Raw genomic sequence first — 21,353 nt, forward strand, 5'->3', positions numbered from 1 at the left:
GCTCCTCCTTAAAAGGAAGTGAGTCGGGCGCAGCTGAGGGAGAGCAGGAGAGCTATCGGGCCGGAGAGTCAGTGAGGGGAGGCAGACTTCTGGCTGCGAGAGCCGCGTGCACGAGGCACGCCGGAGGAGAGCGGGGAGGCAGTTGGAGGTAGCTGGGGTCGCGGCGAGAGGGAGCTCCGCCCACCCCCACCGCGTCACAGGCACAGTCAGCGCCGGGCTCCTCCTTAAAAGGAAGTGAGCTAACGGCGCGCAGCCGTTCGGCGCGCGGCAAAGGCACTCATCTTAGCGAGAGCGCCTTTGCGAAGGAGCCTTGAGAAGGAGCCCAGCCAGCCCAGCAGCAACATCTAACATCTAAGTAGCTAAGGTACTTTCTCTGTACTCATCTCTCTTTTCTTCTCTTTTTCTTCAGCTAGCTGCGTGCCGGGCACCACTCATACACACCGTGGGACATAGGATCGAGAAAGGAGCAATGGAGGCTGTGGGAACCCAGCAGAGCTACCCAGTATACTGCACCGGATGCCATATGTATGACTACCTCCCCTCCGGGAGGCAGGCATACATATGCGGTCGATGTCAGGAACTGGATAGCCTGAAACAGGAGGTCGGGAGACTGCAGATTAGAGTCCAGGAGCTGGAGGGACTCTGCACCATGGAGGAGCAATGCTGGGCACCTGAAGACACCACCAGAGAGAACCACATCGCGGAACAAGTTAGGGAGCTCGAGAAGTTCATTGAGGAGACCTGCAGGATGGTGGAGGCACAAGACCATCAATACACCAGGAGAGAATCGACAGTTGGACGACAGGAACCACCAGACACCATGGGACTAGGACCTTGCGGAGGACCTGGGCAGGCAGAGGAGGAGGAGACCCATCAGAGCCAGGAGAAAGGACTAGCGGACTGCGCAGAGGACACAGACCTGAGACCAGTCGCGGAGACACAGCAGAACCCAGAGGACGGACAAATGGACTGCACATATGACACAGATCTGAGACCAGAGAGACAGTTGAAGAAGGGGAGATCGGCTATCGTGGTTGGAGACTCAATCCTGAGAGGAGTAGACAGTCACATAGCCGGAGGGAGAGAGGACCGACTGGTAACATGTCTCCCGGGGGCAAGAACAAAAGACGTCATCAACAATATTGAGAGGATACTGGAGGGAGCCGAGACTGAGGAGAGAGCAGTAGTGATCCACATTGGAACCAACGACATCAGCAGGAAGAACTTCAACAGGACCACACTAACTGACCAGTTCAGGATCCTGGGGAGGAAATTGAGACTGAGGACAAGGAAGATAGCCTTCTCAGAGATCCTGCCAGTACCGAGAGCGGACACAAGGAGACAGAGCGAACTACAGGCAATTAACGCTTGGCTGAGGAGATGGTGCAAAGAGGAGGGTTTCCACTTTGTTAGGAACTGGGCTACATTCTTTGGGAAGAACAAGCTCTACAGAAGAGATGGACTGCACCTTAGCACAGCTGGGACGAGGATGCTGGCACGCAACGTCCAGAACGTCATAGACATGGCTTTAAACTGAGGAAAAGGGGAAAGCCGATAGTCGATCTGACCTCGACACATCGGACAGCAGTACCGGACAAGGACACTGAACTGGGACATTGTAAAGGAGGACTCGGAGCTGAGTGTGTATGTTTTGAAAAAGGACCTAAGGACGCATTGCAGGGACCAAGGGCACAAATGGAACTGGTAAGAGGCACCAACAAAGAACAACAGGAGCCAGAGGGGCAAAGACATTGTGAAAAAGAGCCCGGGATTGAGTGGGAATTACGGGAACAGGAGGTGCAGGGGAAACAGGCTGAGGACGTCACAGACACACAACAGGAGGAGGATGACCGAGATGAAGTTAGGGGGCTGGCGAACCACGAGGAGGACTGCAGGAAACCCAAACACGAGGAAAACCAAAAGAGAGGGCAACAAACTGGGTCTTAAACTGCCTATACACAAATGCTAGGAGCCTAAGGGCCAAAATGGGTGAACTAGAAATCATTGCCAGCAAAAAGGACCTGGACATAATTGGAGTCACAGAAACGTGGTGGACTGAGGACAATCAATGGGATGTGGCCATACCAGGGTACAAACTATACAGGAGAGACAGGACACATAAAAAGGGTGGAGGAATAGCGCTGTACATAAAAGACTCCATACCCTCAGCCAGGATGGAAACAACAGTACGGGTGGATGGCGTGGAATCACTATGGGTTAAGCTACGGGGAGGAACTGGGGCAGACATTAAATTGGGACTGTGCTACCGCCCACCTGGACAACCGGAAGAAATCGACCAGGACATGGAGGCTGAACTGAGGCAGGTATGCAGAAGCGGAAATGTGGTGGTGATGGGGGACTTCAACTATCCTGGGATAGACTGGAGTATTGGACACTCAAACTGCGCAAGGGAGACCAAATTCCTAGAGGTCACGAGGGACTGTTTCATGGAGCAACTGGTCACGGAACCAACACGGGGCGATGCCACTCTTGACCTAATCTTCAACGGACTAGGGGGGCCAGCAAAGGAGGTGGCGGTATTAGCCCCGCTAGGTAACAGCGATCACAACATGATCCAGTGCAGGCTAGAAATTGGATCATCAAAGGGAAATAGAACCACAACGACGGCACTCAACTTCAAAAAAGGAAATTATGATGCCATGAGGGAAATGGTAGGAAAGAAACTCAAAGGCAACATAGGGAAGATGGAATCCGTAGAAAAAGCCTGGACCTTACTCAAGGGGACTGTGCACAAAGCGCAAAACCTGTACATCCCCAAGTTCAGGAAAGGGTGCAAAAAAAATAGAACAAAAAACCCAGTGTGGATAACAAATGCAGTGAAGAAGGCGATAAGCGACAAAAAAGCATCATTCAGGAAATGGAAAAAAGACCAAACAGAGGAGAACCAAAAAGTGCACAAAGAACACCAGAAGGAGTGTCACCGAGTGGTTAGAAAAGCAAAAAGGGAATACGAAGAGAGACTGGCAGAGGAAGCAACAAACTTCAAGTCTTTCTTCAGATACGTCAAGGGGAAGCAACCGGCAAGAGAAGAAGTGGGACCATTGGATGATGGAGATAGAAAGGGAGTAGTAAAAGAAGAGAAAGAGATAGCTGACAAGTTAAATGAGTTCTTCACGTCAGTCTTCACGAGGGAGAATACAAGCAACATTCCGGAACCCGAGGAAATCGTAATAGGAGACCAAAATGATAAGCTGGTCAATTTAGAGGTAAGCCAAGAGGATGTACTCAAGCAGATAGACAGACTAAAAAGCGACAAATCGCCAGGTCCGGACGGCATTCACCCAAGGGTACTCAAGGAACTAAAAAACGAAATAGCGGAGCCACTTCGACAAATATGCAACGTATCCCTAAAAACCGGAGAGATCCCGGAGGACTGGAAAATAGCAAATGTCACGCCCATCTTCAAGAAGGGCTCAAGGGGCGACCCAGGAAACTACAGGCCGGTGAGCCTGACCTCAGTCCCGGGAAAGATGATGGAGGCACTGATTAAGGACAGCATCTGTGAACACATCGAAAACAATGGGCAGCTAAAACCGAGTCAGCATGGCTTCTGCAAGGGTAGGTCATGCCTCACAAACTTATTGCACTTCTTTGAGGGGGTGAACAGCCAGGTGGATAAAGGGGAATCTATAGATATCATTTACCTCGACTTCCAAAAAGCCTTCGACAAGGTACCACACGAGAGACTGCTCAAAAAGATATGGAACCACGGGGTGCAAGGGGAGGTCCACCGATGTTTCAAGAACTGGCTGGCAAACAGGAAACAGAGGGTTGGCGTAAAGGGCCATTACTCGGACTGGAAAGGGGTCACGAGCGGAGTTCCACAGGGGTCGGTGCTGGGACCGCTCCTGTTCAATATCTACAAAAACGACCTAGAAGCGGGAACCAAGTGTGAGGTCATAAAATTTGCAGATGACACCAAACTATACAGCAGGGCTCAAACGAGGGAAGACTGCGAAGATCTCCAAAAGGATCTAACGCAGCTGGAAAAGTGGGCTGAAAAATGGCAAATGAGCTTCAACGTAGGGAAATGCAAGGTCATGCACGTGGGGAAAAAGAACCCAATGTTCACTTACAAAATGGGGGGAACACCACTAGGGGTCAGTAACCTGGAAAGAGACCTGGGAGTGATGGTAGACGCAACACTGAAGGCATCGGCGCAGTGCGCCACGGCCTCAAGGAAAACAAACAGAATGTTGGGTATCATTAAGAAGGGTATCACGACCAGGACGAGGGAAGTCATCATGCCGCTGTATCGTGCAATGGTGCGGCCGCATCTAGAGTACTGTGTCCAGTACTGGTCGCCGTACCTCAAGAAGGACATGGCGGTACTTGAGGGAGTACAGAGAAGAGCGACTAAACTGATAAAGGGAATGGAAAATCTCCCATATACCAAAAGCGGAGACTTAGAGGAGACATGATAGAAACCTTCAAGATCCTGAAGGGCATAGAAAAAGTAGACAGGGACAGATTTTTCAAATTATGGGGCAACACAAGTACAAGGGGGCACTCGGAGAAATTGAAAGGGGACAGGTTTAGAACAAACGCTAGGAAGTTCTTCTTCAGTCAGAGGGTGGTGGATACATGGAACGCGCTTCCAGAGGCTGTGGTAGACAGGAACACATTAAATGGTTTCAAAGAAGGTTTGGATAGATTCCTAGAAGAAAAAGGGATTGAGGGGTATAGATAGATATAGTCCACTGCTCAGGCAATGGGCTTGATGGGCCACCGCGGGAGCGGACCGCTGGGCAGGATGGACCTATGGTCTGACTCAGCGGAGGCAACTTCTTATGTTCTTATTGTATTATTGTCCATTTATTAAGGCTTTTGGGGAGCCTATTTGGGATCAAATAAATTGCCTGTTGGAAAATCATGTAGCATTGTCTTATGACACAATTTTATTTGGCATGTCTATGAGAACTAAATGTCAAATATCAGCTAATAATAACAAGCTTTTGATGATATTAATAGGAGTTGCCATACAACAAATAACTTATAATTGGAAGGACTGTAGTAGACTGAATTGTTGTTTTTGGTGGAATTCAGTTTGTCATGTGTATAAAATGGAAAGAGCGTTGACAGTTGAAAAAGGTTATTATAATAAATTTAAAGATGTGTGGAGACCATTATTAAATTATTATAATGAATAAGTTACACTTTTCCCAAGTTTAATACACATGTGGATTTGGGGTGGGGAGGTTTGGTTTTTTCATTAAGAAAATTTATATGAATGGCATAAGATATTATTTTCAGGTAGTATATTTTAGTCATATATGAATTTGGGAGGGGGGTGGGGTTAAATCTTTCTTGGTGTATGATGTTGAAGATTTTTCAAGTGATTCTGTATTATAATTGTTTGATACTTAATGTGCACTTGATGTAAGTTATAAAATGAATAAAGAATTTATAAAAAAAAAAAAAACAACAACATATTCATGTGAAGCTTTTCATGAAATCAGGTTCACTTCAGTAATTTTCCAATGACTTAAAATAATCCTTTGGGACAATAGTAGATAGAATACAATTTTGCCAAATCTTAATGTTTAAGTGTAAACCTAATAAACTTGATATTCAAAGCTTTTAGATTTTAGTGCAAATAAAATACAGTGAATATTTTTTCAAAACTTTTTTACTGATGGACAATGCCTGAGCCCTTTACCTGGCATATCTTTTCAGATTTACTGGATAATCCCTTGCCAAATTATAGATACTAAGGCCCTCTTTTACTAAGGTGTGCTAACCAATTAGGTTGTGCTAATCCATTTAGCGCACGTTAAACGCTAACACGTGTATGTTAGTCTATGGACGCGTTAGCGTGTGTTAATTTGATTAATGCGCACTAATTGGTTAGCGCTCCTTAGTAAAAGAGGGGGTAAATGTATGATGAGGCCTACAATGCTCTAGTGAACAGATCTTTCAGGTATATAGGGCTCCTTTTATAAGCAGTGAAAGAGAATTTTACCACAGGTCAGTGAGGTAAACGCTCCAATGCTCATTGAATTCCTAGAAGCATCAGAGCACTTACCTCATCGGCCCGAAAAAATGCTCTTACTCTGCTTAGTAAAACCCAGCGATACTGTGAGAAAAGTAATCTAAAATTGCTAACCTCGCACAACTTTTCCATAAATTCAGTCTATCTTAAAATACAATTCCCAAATTCTTTTTTTTGGACATTCCTCAACTCTTCAAAGGCATTTTCACAATCTCTTCAATGTATGCAGTATTTCTATGAAATAAGCTTTAATTATGCAAAATATGGACTTGTTAAAAACTGTTCCTACAATTAAGACAAAATACATAAACTTCTAAAACTCTGCTTCACTTAGATTGAATCCTTTGTTGTATACTGGAGGTGATCTTCATCCTTCCACCTACAAATAACTGTCTAATAAACCTGGTCCTTTGATACTCCCATTTCTCCCCAATAACGGGATGTAATCTGTAATTCTCAGGTTCACCATACTGGAGCATCTAAGGGCTCCTTTTATCAAGGCGCGCTTACGGGGGTTAGCGCGTCAGACATTTCATCACGCGCTAACCCCCGCGGCAAGATAAAAAACTAACGCCTCGTCAATGGAGGCGTTAGCGGCTATCAAGGCAGGCGGTATTCCGCGTGTTAAACCCCTACCGAACCTTGGTAAAAGGAGCCCTACATCTTTACTGCTTTAGGTTAAACAATTTATGCAATTTATGCCAGATTACCAAAGACAAGTTCAATACAGGGTTTGATAACATTACCTAAGAAAAAAAGTAAAACTTTTAAAAGATGTTCAAAAGTCACCCAATCTAGGGGAATGGGCGACGAGATGGCAGATGAAGTTCAACGTTGAGAAATGCAAAGTATTACATGTGGGAAGCAGAAACCCGAAGTACAACTATACAATGGGAGGGATGAGAGTACCCAAGAAAGGGACTTGGGGGTAATGGTGGACATGACAATGAAGCCGACGGCACAGTGCACAGCAGCCGCTAAGAGAGCGAATAGAATGCTAGGTATAATCAAGAAGGGTATTACAACCAGGACGAAAGAAGTTATCCTGCCGTTGTATCAGGCGATGGTGCGCCCGCACCTTGAATACTGTGTCCAATATTAGTTGCCGTACCTTAAGAAGGATATGGTGTTACTCGAGAAGGTTCAGAGGAGAGCGACACGTCTGATAAAAGAGATGGAAAACCTTTCATACGCTGAGAGATTGGAGAAACTGGGACTCTTTTCCCTTGAGAAGAGGAGACTTAGAGGGGATTTGATAGAGACTTACAAGATCATGAAGGGCATAGAAAGAGTAGAGAGGGACAGATTCTTCAAACTTTCAAATAATAAAAGAACAAGAGGGCATTCAGAAAAGTTGAAAGGGGACAGATTCAAAACGAATGCTAGGAAGTTCTTCTTTACCCAACGTGTGGTGGACACTTGGAATGCGCTTCCAGAGGGCGTAATAGGGCAGCGTACGGTACTGGGGTTCAAGAAAGGATTGGACAATTTCCTGTTGGAAAAGGAGATAGAGGGGTATAGATAGAGGATTACTGCACAGGTCCTGAACCTGTTAGGCCGCCACGTGAAGGGACTGCTGGGCACGATGGACCTCAGGTCTGACCCAGCGGAGGCATTGCTTATGTTCTTAATCTCAAATTAGCATGCACACACATATAGCTAATTGAGAAGCTTAATAGTAGAATATATTTATATTCATTTGAAATTGCACCTTGAGCTTGGGGGTCATATAATTAAAACAGGTTTAGCGATGATCGCTGGCTTTTGTGCATCTGGGCCTATGCGTGATTTTTAAGGTCTTCAGACAAAATGGGCCAGAATACTTAAAGACAAGCTAGCCTTTTATAACACCGTCGAGACCGCCAAGGTCCTCTCAAGGAGCATCACTATTCTGTATCTTCATCAAAAGAACCATTTCAGGAGCAGCCCCCACACTCTGGAATTTACCTCCAGAAGGGCTACGTCTAACTCCAGACTACTACTACTTCAGAAAGAAGATGAAAGCCACCAAGCCTTTCGTACATACGGTGACTGACCATACACTCTTTCTGCACCAGGACCAGCTTGCCACACACACTAACTGAATCAGTTCCTTATACCTTATTTAACTATATAAACAAACGCAAAATAACATACAATTAGCATACAAAATAACATACAACCAGCAAAAGATACCAGACATTCAGGTATTTTCACCTTCCCTGCCCCGAGGTCCAGCTGTTATAAAACTTTTTTTGACAGGACATTGGAATATCAGGCCGGGAAGTTTAATTCCTAGTTACATCCACTGATCGCTCAAACTTATTGTTATACTACATTTAGAAAAGTTTTTAAAATATATTTAATTGATAAATTAGATTGATGTTTTTTTAATTGTGATGGGTTCAATTACTAGTTGATCGGTTTTTAGAAGAAAACTGTTTTTCTTCATTAGATTTTTTAAATATTTTAAATGGTATAATAGTCTCTGCTGCATTTGATTGCTTATGATGTATTGTTTTTTATTATGAAATTGTATCCTCTTCGCTGAATTGTTCAGTTTTATTCCTTGTTGTGAACTGTTTTTTTTTTGTATAAACTGTTTATTCACAAGAAAAGAAAAAGACACGCAATAAACAGAAATCACATTTTCCAATACAAAACAAGTATCAATCAACCAACAAAAGAACCTAGAAAACAGGGAGAGTCCAGGCCTGTTGTTGTGAACTGTTGGTAGGGCGGTATATAAGAAAATAAATTATTATTATTAGTTTCCCATCTGTTTATCCCAACGGAAGCTGTTCCACCCATCTAATATCTGCATGTGACCCCTCGGCTACAGAATGACTACAACTATCAATCATTTCCATAGCGCTAATAGGCAAGGATACTAGGATAAACTCAATTTTAGAAAAACAGCAAAATAGAATGCAATACAAGCAGAATATAAAAAAATATATATATAAACACCTAAAGATATTCAAATATAAATAGCGTTATCAGAGACTCACTAAGACAGAGAAAAAGACCTCAGTGTTTCCTGGGGGTCAATCCAGGAAACTACTATGACAAATACTAAGCTGTCATAGAAAACACATCCTTGGTCATAAAAAACTCCGTGAAATTACTAACAGTATTATTATGTTGATAGAATCATTCAAAAATAAATTGTTCAAAAATACTTTAAAACAAACATGCAGGAAACCCGCACTTATCTTCACTATATCCTCTACATAAGCATTGCCTCTGCCGAGTCAGACCATAGGTCCATCTTGCCAAGCAGTCCGCTCCCGCGGCGGCCCCCCAGGTCAATGACCTGTAGTGATCTATTACTCAAGAGCATTTTGTCTTGTATAGTAACCCTCTAATTGTACCCCTGGATTCCCTTTCCCTTCAGGAACTCGTCCAATCCCTTTTTGAAACCCAAAACCGTACTCTGCTCAACAACCCCCTCTGGAAGCGCATTCCAGGTGTCCACCACCCTCTGGGTGAAGAAGAACTTCCTAGCATATCTCCCTTCAATTTTTTTGAGTGCCCTCTAGTTAAGGAAAAGCTCAATTTTAAATACACTCTCCCAGTGCAATTTTCAATTGAGTTTAAAGATTCATCTCGTTATTCCCGACAATACGCTGCATCAGGGGAATTTTTTTTTAAAAAGGGCTACTGTTTCAAAGTCTTCTCCGTGTTAGGAACAAGCCTTAGCGAGTCTCTGATAACGCTATTTATATTTGAATATCTTTAGGTGTTTATATATTTTTAAAAAACAGCGTCATATCTATGTTATTTGAATGTTCTGATTGGTAACTACTAAATGTTTCATGAGTATTGTGTCTCCCTTTTAGTATGTATTATATTTCTCTTATTTGAATTTCAGTGCTGTTAATAAGGATATTTTTGAAACTGTTTCATGGTATCCTAATAAGTTTCAATTTACTGATTTTGACTTTACCTCACCCCCACTTTCACTAAGGTGTGCTAAATGCTAATGCATCCAGTATATTCTACTTCAAAAGGAGATCTACTGCTACCTATAGTTAGTGCCCAAGCATGCAAGAGCCCCATCAAAACTATGTGAAGTAAGGAAAATGGGAAACTTCCCAAACTAATAAATAATTCTGCTCTAATACAATAACATGTGAACAATCAAACAACAGTCAACTGCCACCAGCAGCATCAAAGGAGCTCAGGTAGTACCTCTATAGACGCTAGAAACATATTATACAGTACTCTTCAGGGCCCAAAGGGCAAACTGGCATCCAAAATACAGTCTTGGAGAAGAACAAAATGAGACAGTAGGCAGGTACAAGAAAAAACCGGGTCAGGGGTCCAGAATGACACACCTATCTGCTGGAAAAGATATTAACAAGGTAAGGACAATCTCTTTTCCCAGGTGTGTCATTCTGGATAAGCAGGACGTACAAAGTAGTCCCAGTAGACCCATACTGGGTCAGACCAATGGTTCATCCTATCCAGTATACTGTTTCCCAACAATGGCCAATCCAGGTCACAAAAATACCTGGCAAAAAGCCCAAATAGGAGTAACATTCCATGTTGCTGATCCCAAGGCAAGCAGTGGCTTCCCTCAAATCTAATTCAATAGCAGACTATCAATTTTTCCTCCAGGAACTTCTAACCTTATTAAACCCACTTACGCTAACCACTGTTACCACATTCTCAGGCAATGAATTCCAGAGCTTAACTATTCTTTGAGTGAAAAATGGTTTTAAAGGTATTTCCATGTAACTTCAGCAAGTGTCCTCTAGTCTTTGCAATGTTTGATGAGTTAAAAAAATAAAAATCAATTCACTTTTACTCATTCTATACCACTCAAAATTTTGTAAATCTCAGTCATATCTCCCTTCAGTTGTATCTTTTCTAAGTTGAAAAGACCCAACCTCGTTAGTCTTTCCTCATATGAGAGAAGTTCTATCCTCTTTATCGTTTTGGTTGCTCTTCTGTGAAACTTTTCTAATTCTGCTATATATTTTTTGAGATACAGCGACCAGCACTTTGGTTAATGGAGAAAAGGACCTCAGTAAGACTAATTTATTTGTTCCACTGGATGTAAGCTCATTGGATCTAATGGACAGAGACAATACTCCATTAAACCTTTCTAGTTGCTTTATGTGATGTTTCCCCTGCTCATGAATACCTGGATAGCAGGTACCAGTGTGAAATAACCAATCAGAATTATGCCAAGTTCTGTGGCCATGTTCTTCATAATAGACCAGCTTTCATTGCTCAAGCCTAGAAAGAAAGGGAGAGAGAGAGAAAACAGACACACATTAGATGTTTTAAGTTTATTATTCATTTTTCATATAACAAGTGTATCACATAAATTTATACAATTTCATTGAGTACACACTTGATATTCCTTCATGCATCACTGTAAATACAACGTATCATTATATAATCCTTTACAATGGTGCCTCGCATAACGGACGCCTCGCACAGCGAACGCTGCGCACAACGAACTTTATGTCTTGATCCGTACAACGAACTTCGTTTCACACAACGAAGTCGCCCGAGCTGCATCCTTCCGCGCAGGCACTGCGCTTAACTGCCCTCTCTCCGCCTGGTTCCCTCTTGCCCCCCCGACTCCCCGACACGATCGGGGCAAGAGGGAGCTCAAGCCCTCTTGCCCCCCCGACTCCCCGACACGATCGGGGCAAGAGGGAGCTCAAGCCCTCTTGCCCCCCCGACTCCCCGACACGATCGGGGCAAGAGGGAGCTCAAGCCCTCTTGCCCCCCCCGACTCCCCGATACGATCGGGGCAAGAGGGAGCTCAAGCCCTCTTGCCCCCCCGACTCCCCGACACGATCGGGGCAAAAGGGAGCCCAAGCCCTCTTGCCCCGCCGATTCCCCGACACGATCGGGGCAAAAGGGAGCCCAAGCCCTCTTGCCCCGCCGATTCCCCAACTCCCCGACAATATCGGGCCAGGAGGGAGCCCAAGTCCTCCTGGCCACGGCGACCCCCTAACCCCACCCTGCACTACATTACGGGCAGGAGGGATCCCAGGCCCTCCTGCCCACGACGCAACCCCCCCCTCCCCCCAACGACCGCCCCCCCCCAAGAACCTCCGACCGACCCCCAGCCGACCCGCGACCCCCCTGGCCGGCCCCCACGACACCCCCAACCCCCTCCCCGTACCTTTCTGTAGTTGGCCGGACAGACGGGAGCCAAACCCGCCTGTCCGGCAGGCAGCCATCGACGGAATGAGGCCGGATTGGCCCATCCGTCCCAAAGCTCCGCCTACTGGTGGGGCCTAAGGCGCCTGGGCCAATCAGAATAGGCCCGGGAGCCTTAGGTCCCTCCTGGGGGCGGGGCCTGAGGCACATGGGCCCAACCCGACCATGTGCCTCAGGCCCTGCCCCCAGGAGGGACCTAAGGCTCCCGGGCCTATTCTGATTGGCCCAGGCGCCTTAGGCCCCACCAGTAGGCGGAGCTTTGGGACGGATGGGCCAATCCGGCCTCATTCCGTCGATGGCTGCCTGCCGGACAGGCGTGTTTGGCTCCCGTCTGTCCGGCCAACTACAGAAAGGTACGGGGAAGGGGGTTGGGGGTGTCGTGGGGGTCGGCCAGGGGGGTCGCGGGTCGGCTGGGGGTCGGTCGGAGGTTCTTGGGGGGGGGCGGTCGTTGGGGGGAGGGGGGGTTTGCGTCGAGGGCAGGAGGGCCTGGGATCCCTCCTGCCCGTAATGTAGTGCAGGGTGGGGTTAGGGGGTCGCCGTGGCCAGGAGGACTTGGGCTCCCTCCTGGCCCGATATTGTCGGGGAGTTGGGGAATCGGCGGGGCAAGAGGGCTTGGGCTCCCTTTTGCCCCGATCGTGTCGGGGAGTCGGGGGGGCAAGAGGGCTTGAGCTCCCTTTTGCCCCGATCGTGTCGGGGAGTCGGGGGGGCAAGAGGGCTTGAGATCCCTCTTGCCCTGATCGTGTCGGGGAGTCGGGGGGGCAAGAGGGCTTGAGCTCCCTCTTGCCCCGATCGTGTCGGGGAGTCGGGGGGGCAAGAGGGCTTGAGCTCCCTCTTGCCCCGATCGTGTCGGGGGTGCCAGGGACTACACGGAGTCACCCACCGTACCACCCGATTCGGGTAAGCGCAGGTATCGGTGGGTGGCTTATTTGCGGGGGGGTGCCTTATTTTACATTTTTTTCTAAAAAGGGGGGGCTGTCTTATTTGATGGCCCTGCCTTATCATCGGGGAAACACGGTAGAAAAAAAAAAAAATGAACAGTTAAGTCCCAGTTTTTGCCGCTGAGACTCTGCCCTCTCACTGTAAAATTAGACTCTACTTAGTCTGTCTTTAAATTTAAAAAATGTGTGTTGTTTTAAAAAACAATTATGTTTTTAGATGTATCTAAATAAAAATAATAACCAAAAATTTATCTTTTTTTATGTCATCTTAGCATATTTTATGCTACAGAACGAATTATTTTTTTTAACATGTATTGTTATGGGAAAACGCGTTTCACACAACGAACGTTTCACATAACAAACTTGCTCCTGGAACGGATTAAGTTCGTTGTGTGAGGCACCACTGTACTATAATATTGAAAAAGTATATAGTACTTAATAAGTATACCAACTATTACTCAAATTATAAACCCACCCCCTCCCCTTCCTTTGAAAATTGCATACAATACAACAAGATATAATGATAAATTATTTATATTATGAGATGAATAAAATCCCATATCCCCTCTTATTAAATATCTTATTATGGGAAAATTGTATCATTCATTGCAAAAATCTATTAATGGTCCCCAAATCTTCTTAAACTTATCTATATAATCTTTTTGTGTTGCAAATGTACGTTCCATTTTATACATATGGCATACTGAATTCCACCAAAAGTTATAATTTAACCTGTCATAACTTTTCCAATTGTATGTTATTTGTTGAACTGCTATTCCAGTTAATATAAATAAAAATTTGTTGTTATTTGACAAAATTTGACTCTTTGCGCTCATTGCTGTGCCAAATAAAATCGTATCATATGTCAAGGCTACCGGATTCTCCAACATCCTATTTATTTGAGGCCAAATTGATTTCCAAAATAATAATATGAATGGACAATAAAATAAAAGAGGATCTAATGTCCTCGCCTCAAGATGACAGTGCCAGCATTTATTAGACTTAGAGCTATCAAGTTTTTGTAAACGAACAGGGGTCCAAAAAGCTCTATGCAAAAGAAAAAACCATGTTTGTCTCATAGATGCTGAGACTGTACATCTTAACCTCCAAGACCACAGTCGTGGCCATTGAGATGCAGTAATCTGATGCTTAATCTCAATGCTCCAAATGTCTCTAAGACCATGTTTAAGTTTTTTATTGAGACACACATTAGATGTGATGAACAAAATGAAAATCGTCTAATCATGGAATCTAAAACTCTTACCAGGGAATAAATTCACTTTTATTTTGTACTCCTGTTTCCAGCTCCCATGCCCCAATAATTTTTTTCAAGCAGGGGGTAGTGGAAGTATATGACAAGTGTACTTCTACCATGGCTTAAAGCAGTGATTCCCAACCCTGTCCTGGAGGAACACCAGGCCAATCGGGTTTTCAGGCTAGCCCTAATGAATATGCATGAGAGAGATTTGCATATGATGGAAGTGATAGGCATGCAAATTTGCTTCATGCATATTCATTAGGGCTAGCCTGAAAACCCAATTGGCCTGGTGTTCCTCCAGGACAGGGTTGGGAACCACTGGCTTAAAGAATGACTTGGGAACAGGGAGTGGTAAATTTACGGAAACGGGAAACGTTTAGGACGCAACACAGCAAATGCAGGGATAAAACTTTTTACTGCCGGTGGGAGCAATAAAAAGTCTTGTTCCCATGGTTAAAAATAAGACAGGTTGCCCTCGTTCCGTTGCCTTCCGGGTTCAGAACGCCAAAAACAGTGTCCCCTCCTGATGAAGAGCCGAAACTTGAGTCGGGGGGCCAGGGATTACATTATGGCTAATTAAATGAATTTATTTGAAAGTTTCAGCACACCAGAGCACTGCACTTTATTACAACTGTGGTTATCGAATATTCATCCTCCCAGCCATATCAGATAAGTGATATTTATTTATCATTTATTAGTACTAAGAACATTCTTTGGCTGGGCAAGGGACAGTGAAGGCAATGATGGTCCCTTTAATAACCAAAGTTTGGTGATAACACTAAATCATTGGTTATATGGTCTGAGCACTTCACTTAATAAATATTATTTTTAGTTTTTTATTAGTTAAGAGCTGTGATTAAAGAGAGGTGTAAAAATAAGACAGGCCATTTACTGCAGCTTCCCGCTGAGCACTCTTACCTTCAGCGATGCCGGCACTGGGCTAGCCTTGTCCTCCCTTCACCTCCTCCTTACCTTCTGTAAGAGAGGACCCAATTGATCTTCTTGACTTCCCCTTCGACTCCTTTTCCTCCTCTACAGGGACTCAAATGACACCGCCACCCCGCACATTTAAAATCTCACAGCAACAAGCCATTTTGTAGGGTTTAGTTGCAGCGGCGAGGAAGAGGAGCCGGGCTAGTTTGGAGTGGGCAGGCTGAGGTGGCGGTAAGGACAACACACGAGCCAAAGAGCAAGAGCTGGGGTGATTTGAGAAGGCGAGCTGTGGCAGCAGGCCTGAGAGTGAGTGTGCAATGGCCAGTACAGGCAGGGAGCAGGGTCTGGAGCCAGAGTAAGTGGGCAGCAGTGGCAAGAAGGCGGACAAGGACAAAGCTCTACTACACAATGTAACTTGTATTCTTCTTTTTTAAAAAAAAATTTTTAACCCCTAGGGCCCACTTTGTCTTCAGCTCGCCTGCTTCTCCCCCCTCCCTTCAGCCGTGTTGGGTTGGGGGAGAGGAAGAAGTAGGCAAGTTTTAATTTAAAAATGCCTCTGTTTTGAATTTAAAAGCCCCCTAGGGCCCACTTTATCTTCTGCTTTTCACTTCGCCCCAAAGCCAACATGATTTTTGGGGGGGGGGATGAAAATTATCAAGAAAAGATGCATGCCAGAGATTTTAAGATGGCATCGGATGCAGACGCCTGAGAGGGAGGCTACGTGTAGCCGACTCTCCCGTCACTGTGTAAAAGCCTTTCCCCCGGAGTTGTCATGAGAAAGAGGAAGGGAGTCCCGCGCCCTATCCCTCCAGTAGCAATGGCCTCTTCTCAGCAATTGAGACAGCTTTTTCCCACTCGGGCAAGGCAGCATTTCCTGCTCCAGGGGAGAGCCCGATGTCTGCGGGTGAACCCAGTGTGCAGTCTGCCGAGCATTGCTAAGCCCGGATCAGCAGCTAGTCCCGCCCCCAACCCGGAAGCAAGTTGGTGCAAGGAGAGACTGAGGTAGCGGAGGAGGATGGAGAAGGAGCGGTAGGAGAATTATTACAACTACCCTACACCGGGGCAGAGGTGAGAGGTGCTTCTGGTGGGACTACCATTCAATTTGGGATTTTGGAGAAGCCAGCAAAGATTGACTTAGAAGCTTTATGGCAGGCCATATCAGTTATGGATGATAACCTCAAACTGTCATTTTCAACTTTGAGTACTGATTATGGGACTATCTTTTCTAAAGTTGAGCAACAGGGTCTGGCTTTAGTAAAGGTAAATGAAAGGTTGGAGGAACAGGAAGAAAAAAATCTGTGATATGAAAGCACTAGAACTTGAACTGGTGAAGGAAAAGATCTTTTGTGGCAAGGAAGATGGAAAGTTTTGAAAATCAATTTAAAAAAAACAACTTGAGACTTTTAAATTTTCCTAAATGTCCTTTAATCTCACCAATCGAGATGGCGAGAAAATATTTTAAAGAAATTCTTCCTATACCAACAGAAAATTTGCCTCCTATTGTAAGAAATAATTACCTTCAGATAAAGAAATCGTTGAGGGTTTCAATCCCCAACAAAATTAATGCTGATAGAATGGTGGATATGAATCTATTAACTTTTTTGGAAAGTTCACTTGAGGTTATAACAGAGAGAAAAACCCTGCTGATAACCTTAGCTTTGGAAAGTGATAAGGAATATATAATGCGATTGTATTTCCAACATATAAATGATCAGTTTATGGGCTCTAATATTTGCATATTTCCGGATATGTCTCAGAGATCCCAAAGGAGGAGAAAGAAGTTCTTGGCATTAAGGTCAAGAGTCCTTGCCTTGGGAAGAATTTTTTTTTTTTTTTAAGTTTCCTGCAAAATGTTTTATTACTTATTCTAAGACTTATAATTAGACTAAGAATTTCCTTTTTTGGGGGGCCTAAACAGCTGTTAGAATTTATAGAATCAAGAAAGGCTGGTGCCCATAACCAAGATATTTAAAGTGTTATAACCGGCTGTAGGATATGATGAGCATTGCTGTTTCTCGTTGGAATATTTAGATTTTTCATGTGATTTAATTTCATGTTGACTTCTCTCAAAATATTGTGGACTAAATATTTGAAATGTTATTTCCTCATTTTTCTTTGTACTTTTCTTTGAAATTATGGATCTGTTTCAAGATTTATTATACTTGATTGTAAAGAAATAAGCTATAAATAAAGATTAAAAAAAAAATAAAAAATCAGCAAGCAGAAGAGAAAGTGGGCCCTAGGGGTTTTTTTTCTTTGAAATTAAAAGGAAGCCATTTTTTGACAGTGTTCATGCTGCTGTTGGATCCTGGAAGTTGTTCCCTTTTAAATGTTAATAAAAAGACAAATATACAAAATCACACCTGTTTGAGACTTGGGGACAGAGCTTGCAGGGGCAGGGACAAACTTTGTCCCCACGTCATTATCTACCGTGGCTAGGGCATGCCACTCACCTCACACTCCTGCGGCCTTTTCCATTCTTCTCTCATACACTCCCACCCCACCTACACGCAGCACATCTTCGCTTTCCTCTCCTCCCCTTCCAGTCCTTATGCCATCTCCTCTTGGGGTCCTGGTCAGCTTAGAGACAACTCCATTGTCACCCCCCAAGAAGCCAAACCGACAAGCTGATCAGGGCCAGAAGACTTATACTGCTGCTTACTTCTGGGTTAAAAATGTAGCATACTACTTCTGCAAAGTTGCTTACCTTCAATAGGTTTAAGTCACCTGGAGAATTCTTGGGTAGGTGTGTCAAATTTTAAGAAATATATAGCAGTTCACTAATCAGACACCTGAACATCAAACTAAATATTTTTCCAAAGCTTTCTAATGAAGCTTTCAAATCCTTTGAGAATGTGTGGGAGTTACAATGTTGTCACAGCATGCCTCTGTTCCGAAATTAAAGCCAATGAGCTAAGAGGCACCTACGTACTGGCAAAATAACTTTCACATCCTCTTAAAACATGGAGACTCAAGATGTCAAGATTTGGGACCTCTATATACAGTCTCTGCTCTCAAGAGCTCAAAGGTCCTGAACAGTTTAGATCAGTGGTCTCAAACTCGCGGCCCGCCATGTACTATTTTGAGGCCCTCGGTATGTTTATCATAATCACAAAAGTAAAATAAAAGTTTCTTGATCATGTTTCTTTAGCTATAAATGACAATATTATTATTAAGACTTAGCCAAAAGGAAAGATTTATAAACTATAAAGAGTTTTACCTCATGCAAAATTGTCATTTCTTTAATAAGACATTAACTATTTTTTCTGAAGCCCTCCAAGTACCTACAAATCCAAAATGTGGCCTTGCAAAGGGTTTGAGTTGGAGACCACTGGTTTAGAGGGAAGTAAACAGTAGTTTGGACTGGTTTATAGAAAACGTGGTGGTGGTGGTAGGGAGATCACAAAACAATTACCTTATAGGTATGGAAGGTCATAAGAACACTGGCCTTTTATGCTATATTGAGATGGTTAGCTGGAGGGGTCATGGAGGGAAGGGGGTATAAAACAATAAAAAGTTGATACTTCCTTTACAACTGCTGGTGGTTACTGTAGTGAAAACAATTTTCTATTTCCTTGTTCAGTGTTTGGATTGTACGTTTGTCTTCATTAACCATCCAAAAATGTTCTAACAATAAGTTAATGAGCTCCATTCTAGAAAGGGAGCAAAGACAGAAAGTGCTGCCTGCAAAGAATATCTGTTACAAGGAAGCAGTTCACCACAGTTACTTAATATGGGATTTCCATCTGATTGTTCAACAAAAAAAAACAGAGGAAAACACACAAACCACCAAAACTATTTCCTGTTGGATTTATTAAATTTTTATTTTCACAAACTAAGCCTCAGTACTATTTTTCCCCTGCTGCATATCTAGCACTCAAAGCCCAATGCTTGGCATGAACTGAAAAATGAAATTTAGGGCTCCTTTTACGAAGGTTTTTAATGCACGCACCGGATTAGCACGCAGTATATCACGTGCTAGCCGAAAAACTACCGCCTACTCAAGCAGCTAGCGCGTGCACTATTCCATGCATTAAGGCCCTAATGCGTCTTCGTAAAAGGAGCCCTTAGTCTTGTTTTCTGGGCATAGCCATACACATCAGCACCAAAATGGTTCATATCTTCAACATCTCCACAGCTTCAAGGTCTTCAGGCTTGTTTGGCACAGGCTCAGTGGAATCCGATTTCTTATTACAAAGAAGACTGAAAAAATCTTATCTGTTAGAACTTGAGAGCCCTCAAACTTCCTGGAGGGGACTCAATCTGATCCTCACCAGTCATTTTCCTATCGTCTGTAAAACTGATGATGCAAAATCAAAATTAGCAACAATTAGGGGAAAAAGAATTCAGGCTTCATGACTGGGAGGGGCCTGGCTAATTATGTTTAAAAACAAACAGAAGATGAAAGTGTAAAAACCCTAACTTGGAGCACTGAAGAAATAGAAAAAAAAATTACTGTATTTTTCGCTCCATAAGACGCACTTTTTTCCACCCAAAAATCCCAGTGCGTCTTATGTAGCGAAGATACAAAATTTGTACCTCCCCGTAGCATTGTAAAACACCCTCCCGCCGCACCTTTTCAAAACACCCCTCCCCTCTGCTTCTCAGCACCGCTGCCGCACCTTTTCAAAACAACCCCCTGCACTGCCCCCACACCTTTTCAAAACACCCCCCAGCACCGCCGCCGCCGTTGTCATCGTTGGTACATTTTTTAAACAGCCTGGTGGTACAGCAGTATCCTTCCCTTGCTCGACGGCTCTCCTACTCAGGTCAGGAGCGCAGATGTGAGGAGCAAGCGTTACGCGCTCCCGCTTGGGCTCGCCGCTGCTTTCTGAATGGTGGCATCATTTCTCACAGGTCTCGCGAGAACTGACGCCAGCCATTCGGAATGCAAAGGCGGGCCCAAGCAGGAGCACGTAACGCTTGCTCCTCATATCCGCGCTCCTGACCCGAGTATGAGAGCCGTCTAACAAGGACGGGAGGGATTTTAAAAGGTACGGGGTATTTTTTTTTATGTCGGTGACAGTTGATGGTTGGGTTTTGTTTTTTTCTGTGCTGGGACTCTTTGGGGGATCATGCACACTATCTAGCTTTTTCATTTTTTGTGTATCTCTTATTTGTATATTCTGATTTAATTTCTTTGATTCTTTGGCAGCCACACAATGGAGGGTGGGATTGGGGGGACAAAAGGTACTGGGAGTGTTTAAAAGGGTATGGGGTATGATTTAAAAGGTACAGGGGGTGTTTAAAAGGATATGGGGTTATGGGGGATGATTTAAGGTACTGGGGGGTATGTGGGGGGCATGGAGGATAATTTAAGGTACTGGGGGGTATATGGGGGGGTTTGGGACCTGCCGGCTGGCCTGCCCTGTGCCTTGTCCCTGCCTGCCCTATACTTTATCTTGGCCTGCCCTGTGCCCTGTCCCTGCCTGCCCTATGCCTTGTCTTGGCCTGCCCTGTGCCCTGTCCCAGCCGACCACTAGACCACCAAAGGGGGGACAGGGTGCAGAGCCTGGCAAGGAGTATGGGGTTGGGTGCAGAGCCTGGCAGGGAGAATTTGGTCCAGAATGTTTTTTTCTTGTTTTCCTCCTGTAAATCTAGGGTGCGTCTTAAGGAGCGAAAAATACAGTACTAAGGCACACCACGGCTGGTGGGGAAAAATAAAGGAAAAATCTTGCTGAGAGCAGTAAGAATAACAGAGCTCCAATAGATGGTAAAAGATAACGTAGGCAGGCTTGGGGCCTTCCATGAAGGGACAATCACGGTTTTACTAATATGGAAACTGTGTTTCATGTTGGCACTGGGTTCCACTGGGTGGAGAGTTGTCTCTTAGTTCTATCAGTAGCACATGTCACAGGAGTGGACAATGTTCAAGCCAGCTTCCTCAGCAGACAGGCCTTGAATCCGGGTGACTGCTGAATGACATCATCCTTGAGTACAACTACAGGGAACTGCTTCTCTTAAAAGAAAATGTACTTGCCTAGGACAGGGTTTTTCCCTAAATGAATTTATTTAATGAATACAATATACCACATATCAAAAA

General features: G+C 44.4%; 1 protein-coding gene across 6 annotated transcripts in view; it reads right to left on the reverse strand.

Annotated features, from left to right (window-relative positions):
- Positions 1-21,353, reverse strand: part of SCAP (SREBF chaperone) — a 258,977-nt gene that overhangs the window by 68,849 nt on the left and 168,775 nt on the right. For all 6 annotated transcript variants that reach the window (XM_033931922.1, XM_033931925.1, XM_033931923.1 and 3 more), the window contains one exon: positions 11,145-11,239. In XM_033931922.1, coding sequence (XP_033787813.1) covers positions 11,145-11,239 — 95 coding nt within the window. The remainder of the gene's footprint in view (positions 1-11,144; positions 11,240-21,353) is intronic.

The sequence above is a fragment of the Geotrypetes seraphini genome, chromosome 2 (genome assembly GCF_902459505.1).
Source record: "Geotrypetes seraphini chromosome 2, aGeoSer1.1, whole genome shotgun sequence".
Taxonomy (NCBI): Eukaryota; Metazoa; Chordata; class Amphibia; order Gymnophiona; family Dermophiidae; genus Geotrypetes; species Geotrypetes seraphini.